The sequence below is a fragment of the Castor canadensis genome, chromosome 11 (genome assembly GCF_047511655.1).
Source record: "Castor canadensis chromosome 11, mCasCan1.hap1v2, whole genome shotgun sequence".
Taxonomy (NCBI): Eukaryota; Metazoa; Chordata; class Mammalia; order Rodentia; family Castoridae; genus Castor; species Castor canadensis.
The window spans coordinates 119,253,456-119,275,852 of record NC_133396.1 but is presented as its reverse complement, the minus strand read 5'-3'; the positions used below and the strand labels follow the sequence as shown (position 1 = coordinate 119,275,852).

Sequence of the window (22,397 nt, the reverse complement as noted above, 5' to 3'; positions counted from 1 at the left end):
CTTAGAGATTGTGTTTTTTGTTCTCCGTGGTTGTGTGGTGTTGGTACTCCGTGAACTTAGTTCTAATCTTTGGGTCCTTTTCTAACAGGTGTAAATCTGAACTTGAAAGGAGCCAACAAGCTGCACAGTCTGCAGATGTCTCTCTGAACCCATGCAGCACGCCACAAAAAGTTTTTACAACACCATTAACACCAAGTCAACATTACATTGGTAAACACTTTTATTCCCTTTGGTATAAACAGGTCTTAATTGAGATTTTAATCTGTGAAATAAATGAATTAATTCAACTTTGAGGTCAGCATTCAATTTTCATGTTTCAAAAATGCAACCACCTGCTGTATATTCATTTGCATGTCTGCTGTGTTATGTTGAGGCACTGGGGTAGTATTAACCTTACTTTATCCTTCTGTTGTGGGGTTTAAAACAGATTCAGTTTCAGAATATTCAAAATTCCCAAATTGTCATATATTTTGATATTTGAGTAATTGGATCAAAAATTTGTTGTAAGGAAAAATATTCTTTCTACTTAGTGTATTACTTGGTGCATTTTTAGACTATTACAATCATTGTTGGTCTTTGAATTCCTTCATGAAATCAAGGATCGGAATGAAGCCAAATTTCATTGTCTATGTTTAGGTTCCAAGTATGACGATCTAAAAGAAAAATATAATAAAGAGGTTGAAGAACGAAAAAGATTGGAGGCAGAGCTTAAAGCCTTACAGATTAAAGTAAGTTAATCATTGGCCCTGTGAGAGAATACACAGCTACAGATATCCTTTGCTGTAAAATAGAACAAGGTTAGAATGAAGTCTGTCTTACATAGGACTGACTTGTACTAGAAAAATTTCTGGCTCATTGGTGGTGATTATTTTGGTTTTTAAAAATAGGTAGGAGGTGCCAGATACTAATGGCTCACCTGTAATCTTAGTTACTCAGGAGGCAGAGATCAGGAAGATCACAGTTTGAAGCCAGCCCAGACAAATAGTTCATGAGACCCTATCTTAAAAAAACCTATCACAAAAAATTGGGCTGGTAGAGTGGCTCAAGGTGAAAGCTTAGAGTTCAAGCCTCAGTACAGAAGGAAGAAAAAAAATATATATGTACATAGATAGAAGATTAGTTAATCCCCAAATACTAAATGTTCATGGAATTCTAGAGAAACCATAGCATATAATTAAGATCTAGGGATAAGGAGTGTGTTTGGAGAGGTCAAGGCCACAGGATTCCCAGTGCTCACTGGCTGGCTTTATTACCTGGAATTGCTGCTTCTATACAGTCCTTGTGGGATGTGATTTCTACCAGGGATGTAGGGCTTGAGGATTATTACTGGTTCAGTTCAGAGGAGGTCTTTTAAATAAGCTGATGACAGGATCTTAAACTCCATTTTGATAAGGGTAAATAAGCAGAGAGAAGTGGGTGAAGAGGTTTGTTTATTGTCAACAAAGTTTAAAATTGTAAGAATACATATTTCTTAGAACAAAGAAACCTTTTGGAATTGCTTTAAGTGGAGTTGCGAGGGGGCTGAGGGAGAGAGATGGTGGGGTGATCTAACCAATGTACAATATAAGCCTATTTGGCATTGTCACAATGTCCTCCCTGTAAAAGGAATATATCTTTAAAAAAGAATGCACATTTCTAAAACCCGTGCTTTTAGTTCAGGGACTGACTACCTGGTATCTATTGAATTTACTATTTACCTCCACTATTTCTATTTCTATAATGTCAGTACCACCACCACCAAAAAAAAAAGTACCTTTAAAGTATTAAGAATTAAAAAAATACCTATTTCTTAGAGCTTTAACAATTTTTACTTCACTGTCATTAACCCTTAACCCGTTTTTTTGAGGTCATTAGGATTCTGGTATGTAGCAAACATATTGCTTTTCAAGATAAATAACAATTCTCTGGTTTGTCCTTGAAACATGCTTTTGTCATTGGTGCTACTTCTGTCCTTGACATTGATTCTCAGTTATTTTATAGAAAATGTGAGTCTTCATGAACATTAAATCTCTACCTATAGCAGGAAAAATGTTTGCTCTAAAAAATTTAATGCAGCATCTACAGACAAATCTTGTTATTGTCAGAATGAAGAAAGGAAGAAGAATGGGAAGAGTTCCTCAAATCTGTATTGTATCAGATAAAACATCCTGAATGGCATTTTTTTGGAGGGAGTAATATGGTGGAAAGCCTTAATTAGAGCCCAAAAGTGAGATTCTTGAAAGATTTTAGGCTGATAATTAATTTTCATTTTCTTTGTGCAAAGCTACAGGGGGAAGTGACCAAAGACAGGCAAAGCAAAGCCAATTTTGGAACTTAAAATGGCAGTGAACACTCACATATGTTTACTGGGGTTGAGGAATGCAGAATGAGTCCTAAGACTTAGCCCTTTTTATGTAGGTTGACCTCAGATGTTAGTGGCCCACCCCTTCCATGGTGAGAAGTCTGATCATTAGGAAACTCCATCACTGGGCATTGGGTCTTAGTTTTCTCGATTTCATGAATATTTTGTCTTGCTGTAGAGTAGAAGTATCGATTCCTTCGAATTATGGCTTTATGTCTATGTGAAAATCACCTTCAATACTGAGATTTCTATAAAGTGATAAAAAGCTTCTGTTTTTACAGAAAGTGAGCCTGGCTACTCCCCAAGCCACTATGAATCACCGAGACATTGCTAGACATCAGACTTCCTCATCTGTGTTCTCGTGGCAACAGGAGAAGACTCCAAGTCGACTTTCATCTAGTTCTCTAAAAACTCCAGTTAAGAGAGATGTCTCTGCATCTCACTTTTTTGGGGAAGAAGAGGTGACTCCGAGTAGGTCAACTTTGCAAATAGGCAAAAGAGATACTAATAGCAGCTTTAGTGATAACTCTAGCAGTTCTCATCTTTTGGATCAACTCAAAGCCCAAAATCAAGGTAACTTCTTAAGGTGAAGTAAGTTTAAATTGAATTTTCCTGAGATAGATTCAGAGGCACTTGCAGACATCTTGTTAATCCGGGATTGTACTTACACGTGTTTTGTTAGACACATCAGAAGTTAAGATCTCAGACTGGTGATATGAACTATTGCCTTTTTTGATAATGATAAAGGACACCTCAATTTTGGAATGTACTTTTATTTTTATTGAAGACCTGGGACCCTGTGTCTTTTAAAGTAGGCTGGGAAGCTTTGATTTCTTTCCAGAGACAGAGTGAGTAGGTTGGTTATACTTTGCACTCCCTGGCCTTCTGTTCTTGCTCCTGTTGTGGTCCAGGGAACAAGCCTGTGGTCTGACCAGCTTTGGCCAGAGGTATGGTGTGTATCTGCAGAACAGCTTTGCCTTGCACTGCCAGGCAGACATATGGGAGCAAACCTGTAACCTTGGCTGCTGCACTATACTGCGGCTGACGGCCAAGCCTACCAGGTGGTGTTTTGGAATCTACTCTGAAGACTATGCTGATTTGCAATGCTGTGATATATTGAGAATCATTGTCAGTGTTTGCTGGTGAGAGCTGTCACACTGCCAATGCCATTGGAATCAATATCGTGTGTATGTAGGGGAAAAAAAATCATTGTTAATTTTGGCAGCATAGGAGGTTCACACTGTCTTGATCTTCACTAGAGGTGAAGCTACCATAAAATATAATAGGGTGGCCTTTTCACTGCTCAGCTCTAATTTGCGTTAATATAGGCACAAAACAAATATTTGTCAGTGTATAAAAACAAGTGATAATTTTAACAAAGGGTGTTACACCTGATGTCTTTTTTGCTGTTTCTGTAAGGTACTTTTTGTGATTTTTATTTTTAAAAAATATTTATTAAGCATTTTTTTAATCTTTGCATATTTAAAATTTTTATATCCACTTTCCAGGAGTTATAGTAAGGTGTTAGCAGTGGTAATGTCTGATAGATATTTTTATTCATTATTTTTTTGCTTAACTTATTTTCTAGAAGGCCGCACATGTAAATGTAATAATAAAAGGTCATTGTTTCAATGTATGTGAATTTATGCATTTAGTATATTAACTTCTCTATCTTCTACCTGCTCCCCGTCTGCCATAAAAGAGTTACGTTTTTAAGAGAGCCTATTTAATGAACTATAAAAGGGCTGCAAAAATGCTGCTTGAAGTTTTCCATGAGGTGTTGGCCTTCAAAATGGAAATTTCCAAAATAGCTACTGTTTGTGATTTTAGAAAAGCATTCTCTCCCCATGTTTTTTTGTGAAAATAAGAGAATATACTTCTCTGTTTCTATAAGCTATTTGAATACAGATGACAGTAGATGCTAACCATGGACATTAAATCCAATTTAAATAGTTTTTTTGTTTAATGTAAATTGATTATATTGTTTCATCAAAGATTTCAGAGCAGAGTAAAATAAATGATAAATTTTGAACATTTTGTAAAAATATATATATGAACTGGAGTGTGCTTTTTGTTTGTGGTTTAAGAGCTAAGAAACAAGGTTAATGAATTGGAACTACGCCTGCAAGGACAAGAAAAAGAAATGAAAGGCCAAGTGAATAAATTTCAAGAGCTTCAACTCCAACTGGAGAAAACAAAAATGGAATTAACTGAAAGGGAGAAAGTTTTGAACAAAAATAGGGACGAACTAGTGAGAACCACAGCACAACATGACCAGGCAGCAACCAAGGTACTTGACTTCACACGAATTACTGAGAAATCTCTCATCTCGTCATATGATTTTTTGGGAAGAGTATTTTATACTTCAGTTTATAGAGTAAATGTTAGTAATGGTCTTTGTTGGTTTATACCAGGCAGTGTTGATGCATTTGAACTAGTAAGCTGTCTTGGAGTTGGGCAGATTCGGGGTCATTCCTGGCTGTACCTTTCTCAGCTGTGCGACACTGAGCAAGTCACTGATTTCTCTTGTGTTCTCTAGAGATGGTAAAGAATGAAAGTAATGCATGTACAACACCTGGCACAGAACATGGCACATGGAATAGGTGCTTAGAGTAGTGGAGCTTTGAAAGAATTTTAGGATATACTTGATGGGATTTAGCTGATCTACTCTTAGGATTCAGTAAACATACTACTGCTGTAGAATTTTGAGGCTCTAATTAACGCTAACCTAATTAAGGCCAGTTATTTGAGGGCTGTTGTTGCTTTGGTCTGAACCTGTCTCCATTCTTCTCTGTTATTCATTCTTTCATTCACTGACTTCACAAATATTTATTGATGCCTATTACAGGTCAAGCACTATTCTAGACCTGCTGATAGGGCAGTGAGTAAGAAATAGACAAAAATTTTTGTATTATGAAGGCAGAAAATAGCAGCAGCAAAAAAATAAAGGCAAAATATATAGTATGTTATATGGTAACATTATGCAGGAAAATGAATTACCTTCTAAGACCAACCATGATGGTTTGGTGTTTGTAGAACCTAATTTTCCTCTGGATGCAATGTTTTGCTCATATTTGCCTTTCTACTTGGAATTCCCTCCTCTCCAGGTTTGATTCTTGACATCTTTTTCATCCTGTGTGCTCTTTTTATCATCTCTTAATATGCTTACACATTTTCTTCCAGCAGCTTCCTTATGACCCTGTATTGTTATTTATGCTCTGGCCCTGTGGTTCCCACATTTGGCTAATTGTCAGAATCACAGAGAACTGTTCTTGCAAAAAATTAATTCTGTTAGACCAGTTTACTTTTAATAAACTTTTCTAGATGTTTCTTAGGATATAGGTAAGTACCTGTTTCTCCTATTTACTTTCTCTGGGCAGGTTACTTTCTCTCCTTTTATCCCTCCCTTTCCTCCTTTCTTCCTTTCCACCTTAATTAAAATTTTTGTTTCAAGATTCATATGCAGTTGTATGAAGTAACAGCTTGTTAATGTGTTGGGTTACACGGGTTAATTCTCAGGTATTTGAATGAGCCTTACATCTTTGGAATAAATCCTACGTGGTTATGGTTTGTAATTCTCTGAATTTTATTTGCTAATAACAAGGATTTTTATGTCTATTTTCATGAGGGATATTGGTCTGCTATTTTCTTTGTCTGATATTTGCATCAGGGTAATACTAGTTTCATAAAATGAATTGGTAAATATTTTTACTGCTTCAGTTTCCTGAAAGAGAATGCCTATAATTGGTAGTTTTTCTTCTTTATACATTTAGTACAGTTCTTCAGTGAAATGTTCTGGGCCCGGAGATTGTTTTTGTGGGAGTTTTCAATTAGAATAGTTTGTGGTTTTTGTCTAAGTTATCAAATTTTTTTCCTGTGCTTTTACTTTTAATCCGCCTACATTGAATTTCGTATAGACTGAATATGGTTGCGTCATGTTTTTTTCACGTACCCTTCCACTGTCTCTTTTAATTAGTGTATTTGGATAATTTACATTTAATGTAATTATTGACATGTCATGACTTAAGTGAGTGTTCCATTTTGTTTTCTGTTTCTGTTTTTCATTGCTCTGTGTTTTTAACTTTTGATTGGTTACTTAACATTTTTAGAATTTCATTTTTGTTTATAATGTTTTTGTAGTTGAATCTCTTTGTAGAACTTTTATAGTGATTGCATTTACATCTACACACTTTACCATGTTTTATTGATGTCTTCATTTTCTCAGCTTTAATGAATTATGAAACATGTTCCTCCCTTTTCATGCCTTTGTTCTCCCCATTTGTAATAATAATTGTCTTAAATATTTTGTCTATTTATTTAGATCTACTTCGAAAGTGATCAATCACTTTGTATCAATCACTTGTCAAACGTACTGTAAAAAGCTAGAGAATGAAAGCTTACTAACGTCTATGTTGTTACTTACCTTGTTCTTTCTTCCTTCTTTAGATTCCTTCCAGGTTTCTCTTTCATCATTTCCTTTCTTCTTACAGAACTTTCTGTTTCTTTATTTTAGGACAGTCTTCTTTCATTTGAAGATGTCTTGATTTCCTTTTCAAGTTCTGCTGTTACAGGATTCTGGGTGGACAGTTGTTTTTTTAATGCACTTATCCTGAGCCCCCCATCAGTCTGCTGCCTTCTCTCCACTCTTATTTTTGTTTCATTATAATGTCCAGAATTTGTATTTGTTCTTGTTAGGAGGAATTGGTAAAAGTATGTCTATTCCATTTTCCTGGAAGTAGAAGTTAGGTTTGTTTTTCCATGTTTTCCAAGTGCAATGCTTTCTACAGGAAAACTTGATAAATACTGATGAGATGTATGAAGGAGCAGTGGAACTTCAGGGAGACCATAGCCTGCCTTGGTGTACAGACTGGTTCTCTTCATGTAGCCTGAGTTTGTAATAGTGCTTTGGTCTTTTCAATTAGAAGGACTTGGCTGTAGCCCTGGCTCTGCCACATCCCAGTTTTGTTACTTTTGAAGCTGTTTAATTAACTTTTGAGCCTCAGTTTCCTAATTGATAAAATTGGTGTCAATATTACCTGTGTCCCAACATTGTTGTAAAGATGGAGATGGTTTTTGTAAAGGCTTTAGTACAGTACCTGGTACATGGTGAACATATAATGATCTTAGTAGTTATTATTGCAGTTTATTATTGAGTTCTTATTCAATTAAGGTCATTCTCAGTTGAATTTCTGTCTAGCCAGGACTTTCTGTAATAAGAATTACATTTATCACTTTATTTTTTACCTTGTTTTTGGTGAGACAGGATCATGAAATCCTTGATCTATATGACATATTTGATGAGGGCTCTTAATTAGAGAATCAATTAAAGTTTTTGATTCAGACAGTGCTGAGTACACAATGTGGCTTTGTTTTATTTGGTGTTCCTCTGTTCTTAAGACTCATTTGTCCAGTGCTTTGTGGATTCCTTTTTTTTGTTTTGTTTGTTTTATTTTGTTTCTCAATCAGCTAAAAATCTACATAATTGAGAATTTAGTTCACTTTTCTTTGTGGCTGAAATCAAATTATGCTGTGTTTATTATGCTGTTTCTTGACCTATACCATAGAATTGCTCATTAAATAAGGGAGCTAATGTGATGTGGTGTTCGTAAGTGACTGTATGCTGTTTTTAGTATGTATCTTTTCTAAGTATTTACAAACTGTGTGGTACAAGACTTGAATTCATATAGAAAGAGTGTTGGGCTGAGTGTAGACCTGGTGTTGAGTACCCGCATTTCACATGAAATATTCAGACTTAAGGGAGGGCCCTGAGTCATATTCTACATATTTGCAAAATCTTGAGCTCTTTAGAGTATTATGGAGCATTCATGACATCTAGTGGTCAGTTAATTTTACATGGATTGTGCATTGGTGGTATCAGGTTGTCATTTGAAAAATTGAATAAGATAAAAATTACCCTCTAAAGGCTCTGCTTTGATTTATCCTGTCTAATAGGAAAGGATTATTGATTCTGAGATAGGTTAATGGAATGTGTTGCACTTAGAAGGAGTGCCAGTAGAGGGCACCAAGGGTTTATTCATCTTCTTTGGTGAATGGTTTTTGCTTTTTTTCTGATTTTTTTTTTTTTTACCCTGAGCTTTGTGTCAGCCATTAAAATATTGGTCCATCATTTGGGCAGTGATTTTTTTTTTTTTAATCTGGGTTGTTGACCACTGTATTCCCAGTACCTAGAATAGTACATGACATATGGTAGGCTTTTAATTATTTGTTGAATTTATATTATTGTTACAAGTAATCTTTGTGTGTCTAAAAAACTCAAGGGCAATGAGGATAATGACAGAGTTCATTATGTCCGAGGCAGTGGATTAATTTAAACCACTGGCTCAAAATTTTACCTTTTTACTTTGATATTTTTCAAGTTCCATTATTTCTAAAATAACTTAGTCATTATTGAACAGCTTGGCACTGTTCATCTTTAGTTAGTCAATAATTGGTCTTCCAGCAAAATATTACACAGTGTTCTCTTTTCCTCTGAATTATCAGTTAAATTTCTAATAGCTTTAAATTAGGCTGCGAGCAGTCTTAGAGAAATACACTAGCAGAGAGATTGGCTATGTTTCCAGAGTAGAGAATTCTTCCCTGCCAATATGAAGGTTTCTTATTAACTCCCTGGGTTTTTAGAGTTGTTCTGGAGGGCAGTTTAATAATTTGAGCCCAAGGTGATGGTTTCAAGAAGTAGAAGGGTTTCACCATTTGAAGAACTAAGACCATTTTGTTCTGATCTAATTTGAGAAAAGTATCCTAAATTTTCATGTAGTTCACATTTTTAAAATGATTTAATAGATAACTGGCTATGTCAAAAAGCAATAGAATGTTCTGGTAGCTTGATTAAAAAACCAGTTTGATATTTTGGAGCTCTGTGAAACCTCCAAAGTGTAAAATGGCATAGTGGGGGCATTGTGGAAGGAAGCATATTAATATTTAAAATAAAAAATAAAAAATCCTTTATGCATGAAAGAAACTATCATGGGAGGATAATGGGCATCCTCTGACTATTTTACTGCCCCTAAGTTGCTAGGTGAACACTACTGCTTTTTAACCTTTCCTTCCCCCTGCACCAGAGCCTTGGATGAATCATCAGACCTGCTATGTCAGATTCGTAGCACACATTATGATGTATTTATTTAAATAGGCTAATAATTTACATTTTTGCTATTATTTCCCAAATACAGATTTTATATATGTTAGGATAATTGCAGTGGCTTTAAAATCCAGCTTTATGAAAAGTCAGCATCATAACAATGGGAAGCAGATCTTGGGGCTAAGATTTTTCTAAAGCACAAAATATTTGCTTCTTCCTTTACAAACCTTAAGTTTGTGTGGAACATTTTTATCCATTGCCAGTGTACCGCATTGGAACAAAAGCTGAAAAAACTGACAGAGGACTTGAATTGTCAGCGACAAAATGCAGAAAGTGCCAGATGTTCCCTGGAACAGAAAATCAAGGAGAAAGAAAAGGAACTCCGAGAGGTAAGGCAAAGGCATTCGTGAGGAATTTGTTGGAAAAAGGCTCTTGTGGAATTGGCAATTTCGGAAAGTTGGATCATTTGGAGAGGGGAGCTGTTTATTATAACTTGAAAAATTATCAGAGGGGATATGCTTTGTGAACAGAAGTTTACTTTATTTACCTCCACATCTGCATTTTTGTACTTTTTTGCATCTTTTGGTTTTGATTGGAGAGGAGAATCAGACTTTTCCTCTTTTGTCTGTGTTCTCTGATGTGCTCTGCGGTTTGATACCCAGTAGGACAAGATCCTATTTCTGCTTTGAGACATTCTCTCTGCAGTAGAGGGAGCTGGATTACATTTTCTGGTTGTCACTATGGCCTGTGGGTTGTCAGATGAACTGTGAGGTTTGGTTAGAACTGAGAGGGGGCTGGTGGGTATTGTGCCGGGGCTGTCCTTTTAGGCACTGTAGCCTGAGCTAAATGTTGATATTCGAAAAAGTGATGAGGGTGCTTACAGGTGTACTATGGTTATCAGAGTCGGTGACATTTCCTTCCTAAGGCCATGACAGTGGGATGTTGTTTTTTCTTGTTTTGACCCCATTTTCGAGTGCATTTGATTTTTTTTTTTTTTTTTAATTCTCAGCTGAGTTGTGATTACTGCAACTCAGCTCTTCTCTCCTACTTCCGATCCTTCAGACTAGAACTGACTCATTTAAGGTGGGGGATAAAGCAGAAACAGGCTGTTTTGCATGTGGTCAGCTGGCAGACTCCTTCGCCTGCCCCCTCAAGACCTGGATTTGATTAGTGGGACCAGCACTTGAGCTTGATTGCGTTTGCCATTCAGTGGATGGCCAGTGTGGCTCCCCATTGTCTCCTGCTCTTTGTGTGTTGCACTGCCAGTTAGGATGTCTGTATCTGGTCCTGGAATCTCCCTGGCTAACCGTCTTGCATGTGTCCTTGCCTTTCAGGAGCTGTCCCGCCAGCAGTGTTCTTTTCGAACCCTGGACCAGGAGTGTACTCAGGTGAAAATCAGACTTACCCAGGAGTTGCAGCAAGCCAAAAACACGCTCAATGTCCTTCAGGCGGAACTGGATAAAGTAGGGCACTAACCTATTTCCTGACAGTCCCTTCTTTTACATACGTGTGTTGCTTCTTTAGCCCACATAACACAAGATATTTTTAATACACATTAATGGGGTACCCTGTCATGTTTGATACATCTCTACATTATGGAATGTTTAAATGAAGCTAAGTATGTTCGTTTCTTTATGGTGACAGCTTTCAAAATCTGGTATGTTACTGTTATTTAGAGTTTCTGTACTGTGTGACAGCATACCAATTCTTCTTCCCTCTATCTAACTGTAACTTAGCACCCACCGATTATCTTTTCTTCATCACTACCATCCTGGTCTCTTGTAACCACCATTCTACTCTCACATCTGTGAGATGAAGTTTTTTAGATTCTACATGTGAGTCAAGATTCTCTTAAAGAAAAATATTCTATCCTCACTTCCATGATCAAAGTGGAAAGCAAACATGAACCTTTCTGGCTCTCGTCCTGGGGTGAGTTAGGATTTCAGATCTGAATGTCTGTGGCAACCTCTTGATATTCTGGTGGATCTGGGTCATGTTGACCAGGTGGGAGCTTTTCCCAGGAATTTATGCCTTCAAATAGTTAAAACTCTGAGGATTATAGTGAATTTGCTTACTTAAGACTCACTCCAAATGTGATCTCATTCAGGTTTGTGGCTCTGCATCTCATCTGTTTGATGGGATTCTTGTTTTATGTCTCCAACCTGGAGGTCCCTTCTGAACTGCAGATGTGGGGCTGTGTGTGTGGTGTGCCATGTGCACATGTTCAGAATAGAACTCCAGCTGTAAACCTGCTCCTTTCATCTTCTGTATCCCAGGAAATAGCAGTTCCATTCTCCATATTGCTCAGGCCCTAACCTCATGCTGCCTTCAATTCTTTTTGTCTCATACCTCAAGCTAGTCCATTAAAACTGCTGATACTTGTTTCTGTGCATGTGCATACTATGTTTGCTTGTGTGTTTGTATGTGTGAATATCTGTTTGTGTGTATGTATATATGTATGTGTGAATGATATGAAGTATATTTAAACTTCTTTGTGTTAAAATAACACATATACAACCTGATAAATTCTCATATAACCTGCTGCTTATCAGGAGTGAGAATCTTGCTAGCCGTCCCCTATTTCCCCCATTCCTGAAACCTTCCATGTGTCTCTCCCTCCCTGCTAGGAATAAATTTGACTTTTATGTCTGTATTTATTCATCATATTAAACATGGCCACTTACAATACATCTTGTGCTGCACTCTGGTCCAGTTCTCCATCCTGTCTCCTGTGATCACTGGCCTACTAACTGCTCTCCCTGATCTGCACTTGCCTCTGTACAGTGTTTTTTCAGCCAGCAGCCAGAGTGAGCCTTTTATCATGGAAGTCTGACTGTGTTGATTCTTAGATCAAAGCTAGGTCTTCAGAGGTCGGCAGGATCCTAGGTGGCTTCCTGCTGCTTCCCGCCCGGAGGTCATCTCCTCTCTCCTTACTGGCTCTGTTCTAGCTGCATGGCCCCCTTGCTGTTGGCTGGATACACAGAGCATAGACCAACTAAGCCCGGATGCTCTCTTCTCCCCGGATCTGAGGGTGTGCTCCTCACATCTCCCAGCTTTCTACTCCAGAGTCATCTTACTGTCCCTGCTCACTGCATTTATCTTTGGCCTCAAGAGCTTTCTGTTTTCTTTAATTTGCTTAATTTCTCTCACATGGGATATAGTTATTTATTTTAATATTCTATCACTTGACTCTTATGTTTTAGTGTATATTAGTTGTACCAAGGGGTTTCACTATGATATACCTTTGATACACATGTATGCATGTATATAATGTACTTTGACCATATTCACTCCCTCTATTCTCTTACCCCCCCTTTTTTTTTTTTTTTTTACAATTTAATGGGGTTCATTGTTCTATTTTCTTATAAAGTGATCACATCACATTCACTCGCCCATCATCCTCTTCTTTTGCCCCTCCCACTTCCATTGTTTCTCTCCAAGTCTCCTTTTTACATTCATGTCCTTGGTTTTTTAGGTCTGTATTTCACACATGAGGGCAAACATGCAGTGTTTGTCTTTCTAAGCTCTTTTGTAGCTTATTTCCTGTAACAATCTCCAATTCCATCTATTTTCGTGCAAATGACATAATTTTGTTCTTTATGGCTGAGTAATACTTCACTGTATATTTACATGTCCGTTTTCTTTATCCATTCTTTGGTTGTTGGGCACCTAGGCTAATCTATAGCATGGCTGTTGTGACTAGTTTACAGTAATCATCAGTGCATCACTTAAATCTTTTCACAGGCACAGGGATTTGTGTTAGTTCACTGCTGCATGGACAGCATGTCAGTACTAAATATCTATGGTGTTAAAATGCCAAAGCAGTAGTTCGTAAATGGTAGAGCATAGTTCATTCTTTTCTTGACCCATTTTGCTGGAAGAGTGATATATTTTTAAGTTTTCCTCAACATCACTGGTATTCTTCACCTGTTGTCACAGTTCCATTTATGTTCTTAGTGTTTTCTAAAATTAAGAATTTCTTCATTTAAATTGCCTGTTATTTTATGAGAAATACAGCTTAAAACCCTTAAATTGCAGTTGTAACAGAGTAGGACATGACTTCTCACAGCAGAGGCATCAGGGATGGCAGAAATGCAGCTGAGATGGGGACAGAGAACATTTACTAATAGCTGTTGACATACTGTCTCAGATACTTATAGATACATCTGTCCTTCATCTATCCAAGTTGGTTTAAAAAAAAATCCCCTCCTCCCTTCTCAGAACAATGTTTTATTAACAATTTGAGTATTCACTAAGGCTTTTAGAAATGTATTTACAAATGTAGAGCTGGGTATGTAGCTCAGTGGTAGAGCACTTCCTAATGTACACCTAGGCCCTGGGTTTGATCCCTCACAATGCCAAAAAAAAAAACCCTAAAAAGCAGAAACTCTAAAAGGTATAATTGTTTTTTTAAAAAAAAATTTTGTTTTAAATATATTGTCAGAACCTTCCTTTCATTGGATGCTTTGTAGTTTATTTAATCATTCCTCCACTGATTGATATTTAGGTTCTATATTCTCAGTTTTGTTTCTTTTTTTTTTTGGTGGTACTGGGGTTTGAATTTAGGCAGGTGCTCTTCCACTTGAGCCACTTTTCTAGTCGCTCCAGTCTTTCACTCATCTAGCCTGGATGTGTGCTGATACTTCTGAGGGGTGGATTTCTGGGTGTGAAATCAATGGTTCGAAGTTTCCTATATATTCTGACATTTGATAGAGACTGCCAGGTTGCCCTGCAAAATAATTGTAACAGTTTTCTTTTCCTCCAGCTATAAGAAAAGACTTATTTCTTCCCATCTTTGCTAATTAGAAGTAGTCCTGATTTTTAAAATTTTGTCAGCTAAGAGCAAAATCTGCCATTTTATCATTGTTTTCATTCATGCTTCCTTGATTGCCAGTAATTTCTTTCAGTAACCATTCCTATCATTTATGCAAATTCCCCTTTTTTTATTGGCTCTTTTTTTTTGTTTTGTTTTGTTTTGTAAATTGAGCCATAGGTGTGATTTGTGTGCTGTGTTATGGATATAATCTTTTCAAAAAAATTCTATTATATATTGAAAAATAAAGTCAACCTGCCACCTCTGCAGGTTCTGCACCCATGGATTCAGTAGATCAAAAATATTTTTTCAGGATTGGCAGTGTGGCTCAGGTATAGAGCACCTTGCTTATCTAGTGTGAGGCCCTGAGTTCGACCCCTAGTACTGCCCCCCCCCAATTTTTTAAAAAATGTTCTAGAAAATTCCAGAAAGCAGAACTTGAATTTGCTATGCACTATGCACTCTCCGAAGTCCACATGAATGAAGTGAAGTGCAGAAATACCTCGAGGTACCTCTTGTTATAAGAGTATTGTTTGTCTTGCCTCTCATTCATGTACTGTGTATTTAGCCTCATAATGCACTGAACACCTACAATACAGTTTAACAGCTGCTTATATACTATTTACATTGCATTAGATAACTACAGGTAATGTACAGATGATTTAAAGTTATAGGAGGCTGTGCACAGGTTATGGGCACATAGGTCATTCGACATTCTATGCAAGGACCTGAGGATTTTAATACCCTTGAGTCCTTGGGGATCCTTTGTGATACCGGAGGATAATGACAACTCTGATCTCTTTCATTCTTTTTTTTTTTTTTTTTTCTTGTACTGGGGTTTGAACTCAGAGCCTTGTGCTTGCTAGGCAGGAGCTCCACCACTTGAGCCATGCCCCAACCGTCTCCCAATCTCTTTCTTATCTCAGTTCATAGTTGTTTATTACTGTGCAGTTGTGTTCTTTAAAAGCACATGATTATTTATAAACTGAAGAGCATAAAAATGAAGCTTTCCCTATTTTTTTTTTCCCATTGTAGGTTACATCAGGAAAGCAACAGTTAGAAAAGAATTTGGAAGAGTTTAAGCAAAGGTTCAGCAGAACTGAACAGGCACTCCAAGCAAGCCAGAACACGGAGAAGGAGCTTAGGAGAAGCAGCGAGGTGAGCGGTGAAGAGAGCCAGCTGCTTCTCAACTTCATATAGAATGAAGTGTGAGGGTCAAAAGGAAGTTGTAATTGTATATCAGTGGTTTATTATGACCATATATTCTTTTTCTAGAAGTATGTATGCGAGTGTTATGTTTATGACTATTGCATAGAATGTGTTTTGTATTTCCACCTTGCATTCCAATATAATTATTCATGCAACTAGCCGGTCATAGAAAATGTCTGCATATCAAGAAAATGTTACGCATATCAAGAATGCGTAATCAATTTTTAAATACTGTTTTAATTTACCTGGGAGACAGAAGGATGGAAGAAAGAAAGGATTTCCTATGAAATATTTAAATTCCTTTCCCAGCCTTTTTGTTTGTTTTGGTGGTACTGTGGGTTGAACTCAGGGCCTTGGCACTTGCTAAGCAGGCGGTGTGCCACTTAAGCCATGTCTTTAGGTCTTTAATTTTGCTTTAGTTATTTTTGGGATAGGATCTTGTGTTTTGTCTGGCTGGCCTGGACTGTGATCCTCCTATTTATGCTTTCCATGTAGCTGGATGACAGGTATCCAGCTATTTGTTGTGATGGGGTCTTGCTAATTTTTTGCCCCTGCTGGCATGAAACCGTGATCCTTCTGATCTCCACCTCCTGAGTAGCTGGGATCATAGGCATGAGTCACCACACCTGGCTTGAGACAGGGTCTTGCTGTGTAACCTAGACTGGTCTGAAGCCTACTCTGTAGCCCACGCTGGCCTTAAATACAGGATTCTCCTCCTCTGCCTCCCAAGTGCAAGGATTTAAATCTGTTTTCTGAGGGTTGATTTTTGGGTTATGGAGCATTAAAATCCCATGGAAAGCCATAGACTTAAGGAAATAAAAGTAATGACAGATGAAGACTTTATAGATTTAAAATTCTTATAAACAATTGAAGTGTTGGGAATGTAGCAGGCATGAGGTTCCCTGGGTTCAATTCCTCAGCACTGAAACAGGAACAACAACAAAAAACAATATAGTTGTAAATTACATACTCTGGCTTCAAAGGTGAACACTGGTACTTGGGTAGCACCAACTACATTGTCTTTGGAGATCTACAAAATGATGAAGGAGGGTTTGTGAGTGGCACAGATACAAGGAGGAGACTGATGTTCTTACAGATAGGATTTTATCCCTAAGAACTTTAATTTGGCTTTTCTCTAGATTTGTTTAGTGGCTTGGACTTTATTTTAAAGGACTTAATTAAGAACCACTTAGGAACAGCTAATAGATTGAAACAAGTTGAGTAGAGCCATAAATCAACACTATAATTTTAGGAAGAGGTGTTTCTACTCCCACAGACACCAGAGTTAAGAATGTTTTCCCGCTTACTCTTTAAATGTTCTGCGATCACTTTTTAGACCCTTAAAGATTGATGGGAAGAATTCTCTGAACAGTTCTTTATCTAGATGACAAAAGTCCAAATATATTTATCCCCACTGCTTTTCAGGGTGTAGCACCATTGCAAAACTGAAGCACCTGTCACCACACAGAGGTGGTTATTTGAACTGCAGCAAAGGGGGCACATTTTTGGGAAAGGGGCTAGGGGCTCACTCCTTCAACCCAAGCAGAAGAAGCTTCCCATCCAGTGATGGTTCCATCCACAAATGTTTTCCAGTGGATGTGTTTGTTTCAGCAAAACAAATGTTTGCCTTTTGGCCAGTGGGGACCAACCAACAGATGCTTCTGCTAACGTTTTCCCAGGCAGACTGGCATGGAATTCTTCCCTCTGTGAGCTTCCTTTTTAGCCAGGAACTTTCCCGCGACTCCACTGGCTGCCGGGTGGAAGCATTTTGTAAAGCAATCATCTGGTTAAGAGAGTCCAGACACATTTAAAAGGCTTGTGGGGCCAAGTCGTAGTAGTGGGCTTGATGTTGCGTGTTGCCGTGTGCAGGTGTTTCTGAAGACTTTATCCCCAGAGGTATCTGGCCTGTCCGCTGTGGGGCTATCTTCAGCTAACTCCAGCCTGGCCTGAGTTACATGAATATCATGTTTCACTTAGAGTTCATCGTCAAATGAGGGCACTCCTGCGGAACGTACCCAAGCACAGGGTTTGGGAATGAATTTAGCATTTGTCTTAATTTATGTTTTTGTGTATGCATGTGTCTTCTTTCGAGGATGATATTAAGAATTGAAAGGGTTTAGTTGGCTCTTGAGCTTTAAATTGGGATTGGGTCCAGATAAGTAACTTATCATCAGTAAGAGTGCTGGTATGACTTGAGGGTACAGTGGTGATGGCTTTAGAGGGAGCTAGATCTTAATTTGCTTTGCTTTTCTGCCAACTTGCTGTGTGACCTTGAGGCAGTAATTTGCCGTTCCTGAGTATGTATATAGATACAAATAATACCCCTCCCTTTCAGGACTATAGTCAAGATTAAATCAAATGTTATATATAAGATGCTTGGCCCAGTACCCAGCACACCGATACTCAGTAAATCATTAAAGGCCACCTTCTTGCTTCTTTGATCTTCACAAATGTTAATACCTTTTGATGTCAGCTGCAGGCATAGAAGGTCATGACCAGGAGACAGTGCATTTGAGATTTTTTTCATGATTAAAATTTTGCCTGTTCCCTTATACTACCAATTTGGGTGTTTTTCTGTATCTAATTATAAGTAAGTACAAACAAGTTCAGCACATTGATAGGTTTTGGATGCAGAAATAATGTGACAGTTGTATTGAAATTTTCCTCGATCATGTTTAGTAAACTAATATTCTGCTCACAATGAGAAATTATCAGTTCTGGAATCATGGATTAATGGGTTAATGAAGGGTAAAGTTAACATTTAGTATACAAGTGAATGGAGAGTTTAGTTAAGCTGCTCACCCCCACATCCAGCACTAGCCCCCACTGCATTGGAGTTTGGCAGTAGAGTGTACTAGTTTGACAGGCAGGATGAGGGAACACTTGCTCGGGGACCTTTCCAGGCACAGGGATCTGTATTATACTAGGTCCTCTAAGGAGCTTGATCTGGCAGGCAAGAATGATGAAGTGGAAAGAGAAAAACACATCTTTAGCTTCCATTCCACAGTTGCATATGTAGCCTTCACCCTGGCAGGGGACTTATTAAGCTGTGCTCATGGATGGGATCACGAAGTGCCACGTACTAACTGCAATTTGTTTTGTCTGGCCCTAGGAAATGATGCTTCTCTTGCTGCTCCTAAACCGAAGTTGATCTGGGTGGAATTGCTTGCTTTGCTCTGATGCTGGCTCATGGTTATAGGGATTTTTGTTGTGTTTTGCCAGAGCAGTGCCCAATTTTGCAAATCATATGAGGATGCAAGAGATGCCTAGGAGAACATATCCTTGTATGTTTAACTCATTGTTGCTAATGAGTTACCCAATCATGTCTTAAGTGGCTATAGCCTCACAGAAAACTAATTGCTGATGGATGGCAGCCTGCACATCCATTTTCAGATGTTCATTTTCTAAATTCTGGCCTTTTAAAATTCTTGGGTTGGTCCTAGTCATAGCATTATAAGTCTGCTGGGTCCCAAGGTTGGCTGAGCATTTCTTTGTTAGAAACAAATATTTATGCAGCCAATGCCAGAATAGAGAAGGACATACTAATCTTTCCATCGAGCTTACTGTTCATTTAAATGTCTCCAGTAAGGGACAGAGACAGTGATCAGCAGACACATAAACATACACTTGTCCTGGATTCTTGGTGCCCTGTCTCCCTCCCTTTTCTCCTTTTTCTAACCTTCCTGTTGGGATGAGCCCAGTTTTGCATGCACTGTTTTCCCAGCTTTCTTGTCAAACCCTCAGATGTAGGTGTCACTTGATTTTATTAAGGTTTTTTTTTTTTTTTTTAAGGTAAGAATATTTTTGAACTTGTAAAATAAAAATGCTGAAGTCAACTCAGGTAGTTTCTCTTTTATGTTGGCCTTATTCAGCATTGGTCATGATCTTACAACTGATAAATTTTGGGAAGAAACACTAATATTAACACTTCATTTCCCATGTCAAAGTGTTTTAAGGTGTTCTGTCTTTCACATTTGTGATCTCATTAGATGGCTGATTATTCTGAGCCTGAAGAACAAGCATTTTCTTTAGTTCAATGATGCTAATTTAAATCAGTGACATTGTTTTACCTTCATGATCTTTCTTTGAAAAATCGAACACCCACTCATGTGTGTTTGCCTCTCAGTGTTGAGGTCCATTGGAGCTGCCCTTTAGTTCTGACTGATATCTTAATTTGATAGAGCATCAGTTTCCTAGTGGAAGGAAGGCAGGATCAGGACATAGGAGATGAGCATGTAGCACTGACAATGGGTTCTGTCTCATTTTCATGATGAATGTGTATACATGAACATAGCAGCTGCCAGCAAGTTTTCAAGTACTTTCTACTAGCCAGATTCTCCCTCTTCTTGAATTTGGCTTTGCTACATCGGTACCCATCTGCTGGTAGTAACCAGACTGATAATTGAAGGCAGGTTTCCAACTCAGCATTGCCAGGGCCATCTGTTTTCCAATGGTGCAGTAGGGTTTTGGAGGATGGGTCTTAATTGTTTCTTTAAGATTCAAAATTTTCCTCCTACTTCCCAGAAGGGTATTTTTGAAATGTACTTCTTTTTTTTTAAAAAATAGTTTTATGAATTCCTTTTCCCCTCAGGGTTCAGACACTTGGTTCAGTCAGTTGGTAGTGATATATGCCAATTCCCCATGGTCCAGAGGATAGTGCGTAATGTAGTTCAAGGTACTTAACGGCTATAAAAATCATTAAAAGTTTGAGGCACGAATAGAGCACTTACAATGTCTGCTGTATGTGTCTTATGTGGTAAGAAGCAATAGTGTTTTTATTTGGCATGTAACTGTTTGTAAGAAACTGTTTGCATTGGTCTGTAAGATTAGAGATCTTCTGAGACATAATGGAATGGAGCTGCATGTACATGTGTCTCGCTGTGTTTTTGCATATCGATGCATAAATACTTATCCAGTACCCAAGATCCCATTTTCACCCTGAAAGCTCAGACTCTCCCATCCAGAATTATTCTTCAGTGTTCCAGTCTTTGATTTCACATAGCACACTCGGTGTATTTTATAGTATTTTGCACATTCTGGAGTGTATTTGCTGATTGGTATCACATCTTTCCTCTCTGGAGGTATGGCCTTGAGGGCAGAGACTTTGTCATATTTGTATTTGCATTTTTTGTAATGTATATCTTGTATGTTGTGGATTTTCATGATGAAAGCATTTACTGAAAGTAATTTTACTCTTAAAGATATTCCTAAGACATTAAACCTCAAGATCATTGTATAGTGAAAAGTAAAAGTTTGTCATGTGAATATTTTAGTTTATTAATACATCAACTCTTTGGTAAAGCTATATTTGATTAATCAGGTATAATAGGAACTGGGCTGGGAGCTTTTTTCTTTGAGGATCTTGTAAATAGGCTTTCCCCTATGAGCCTAACTTTTTAATAGATACATGTATAGCCAGAAAGTTCAAAGAATTGTATCTAGATCTAGATCGATCGATCTATCTGTCTATCATCTATCTATCTATCTACCTACCTATCTATCTATCTATCTATCTACCTATCTATCTATCTTATCTATGTGTGTATGTGGTACTGGGGATTGAACCCAGGGTCTTGTCCAGGAAAAAGATTGTTCTTCTATTTGGGTTCTGTGCTTTTGTTTTGATTTCTTATTTGTGACATTATTAGGTACTTGAAGAAAAAACATGATTCCTGCCTGTGCAAGAGATATAGATAGTTCTCTTAAGGACCCTTCTTAAGCCAAAAGTGACTTGCTTGAGCATTTGTTTTGATTATAACCAAATAAATGTGTGTTTCAGGAAATGAAGAAAGAAAATGGCCTCCTTAGGAGTCAGTCTGAGCAAAGGGCCAGAGAAGTCTGCTACCTGGAGGAAGAACTCAGGAAAATTAAGGCGTGTTTAAACCAGAGCCAGAATTCTGCAGAGGAATTGAGAGGTGAGCACATTGGAGAAGATTCTTTGAGTTTTTCCTTATGTTCACCCAGAATGACAGTTGATGTGGAGAAAATTTTCTGTCTTCCACTGTTTAGTTTCCAGGGTGGTAGTTGGACTTTTTAAAAGTGGAACATATTGAGTCCCAAATGCCTGGTTTTCACTACTTTGAAACCAGAATGGTAAATATTTCTCACACAGAGCTAAATCGTCAGTGCTGTCTTTCACCCCAGAGTCCTGTTCTTTGTGTCTCAAGTGTGTTTGTTTGTTATATCCAGACAGCTCCTCCCTCATTAATGTTTCCCTTAAAATGGAAAAAACCCTATATTGAATGCATGTTTTCCAAGCCCTTCATGATCATTGTATTTTGATGACTTGCTTGACTGAATGGCTTTCCTGACTTTAAAGCCTAGAGGTATGCTATACATACCAATGAATTCATCCCTTTTTCTCATATTTGTATCTATGTGCCATGTGTCTTTTTTTTTTTTTTTCCCTCACCTGGGGCATTTGTACATCTAGGATTTCATTTAACTTGGAACCATGAATGTATATTACACTTCTCTATGACCCTTTTTCTTTTTCTTTATTTCTCTTTATTTATTGAGACAGGGTCTCACTATGTTGCCCAGGCTAGTCTAGAACTCTAGGGCAGAAGTAATCCTACTGCCTCAGCCTCCCAAGTAGCTGGGAGTCTAATTCTCTTTAAGACAGGTTTCCCTTTTCCACGACTGTAGGTAGAAATGTCAGTCTTTAGCTTTCTTGAAGGAAAGCTGTAAGAATGTGTTATGGCTAAGGCATTTTTTAGTGTTGGTCACCATTATCATTGTTTGAGGTGTTTATGAGCAAAGTGAATTGAAGTTCTTGGGGCATTGCTCCATAAGCCATCAACTTTCAGTGGTGAGGTTTGAGATTAGTGGCTTAGAAATGTGTGTGGCTTTCCATTTAGTATTACATCTGAGATTGTGGTACATACCACTTTTATCGTTTATTATTAATATCCTCAACATTTATCTTCCTCTAC

At 37.8% G+C, this 22,397-nt stretch overlaps 1 protein-coding gene across 2 annotated transcripts in view; it reads left to right on the top strand.

The window, feature by feature from the left end:
* The window catches only part of Cenpf (centromere protein F), a 49,858-nt gene that overhangs the window by 5,626 nt on the left and 21,835 nt on the right, over positions 1-22,397 (top strand). Inside the window, exons 4-11 of one of the 2 annotated variants that reach the window (XM_074048335.1) lie at positions 89-210; positions 637-728; positions 2,623-2,914; positions 4,429-4,631; positions 9,704-9,829; positions 10,775-10,828; positions 15,289-15,411; positions 21,242-21,377. In XM_074048335.1, coding sequence (XP_073904436.1) covers positions 89-210; positions 637-728; positions 2,623-2,914; positions 4,429-4,631; positions 9,704-9,829; positions 10,775-10,828; positions 15,289-15,411; positions 21,242-21,377 — 1,148 coding nt within the window. Of the gene's footprint in view, positions 1-88; positions 211-636; positions 729-2,622; positions 2,915-4,428; positions 4,632-9,703; positions 9,830-10,774; positions 10,904-15,288; positions 15,412-21,241; positions 21,378-22,397 lie in introns of both variants that reach the window. The other variant, XM_074048334.1, reaches the window with a different exon arrangement.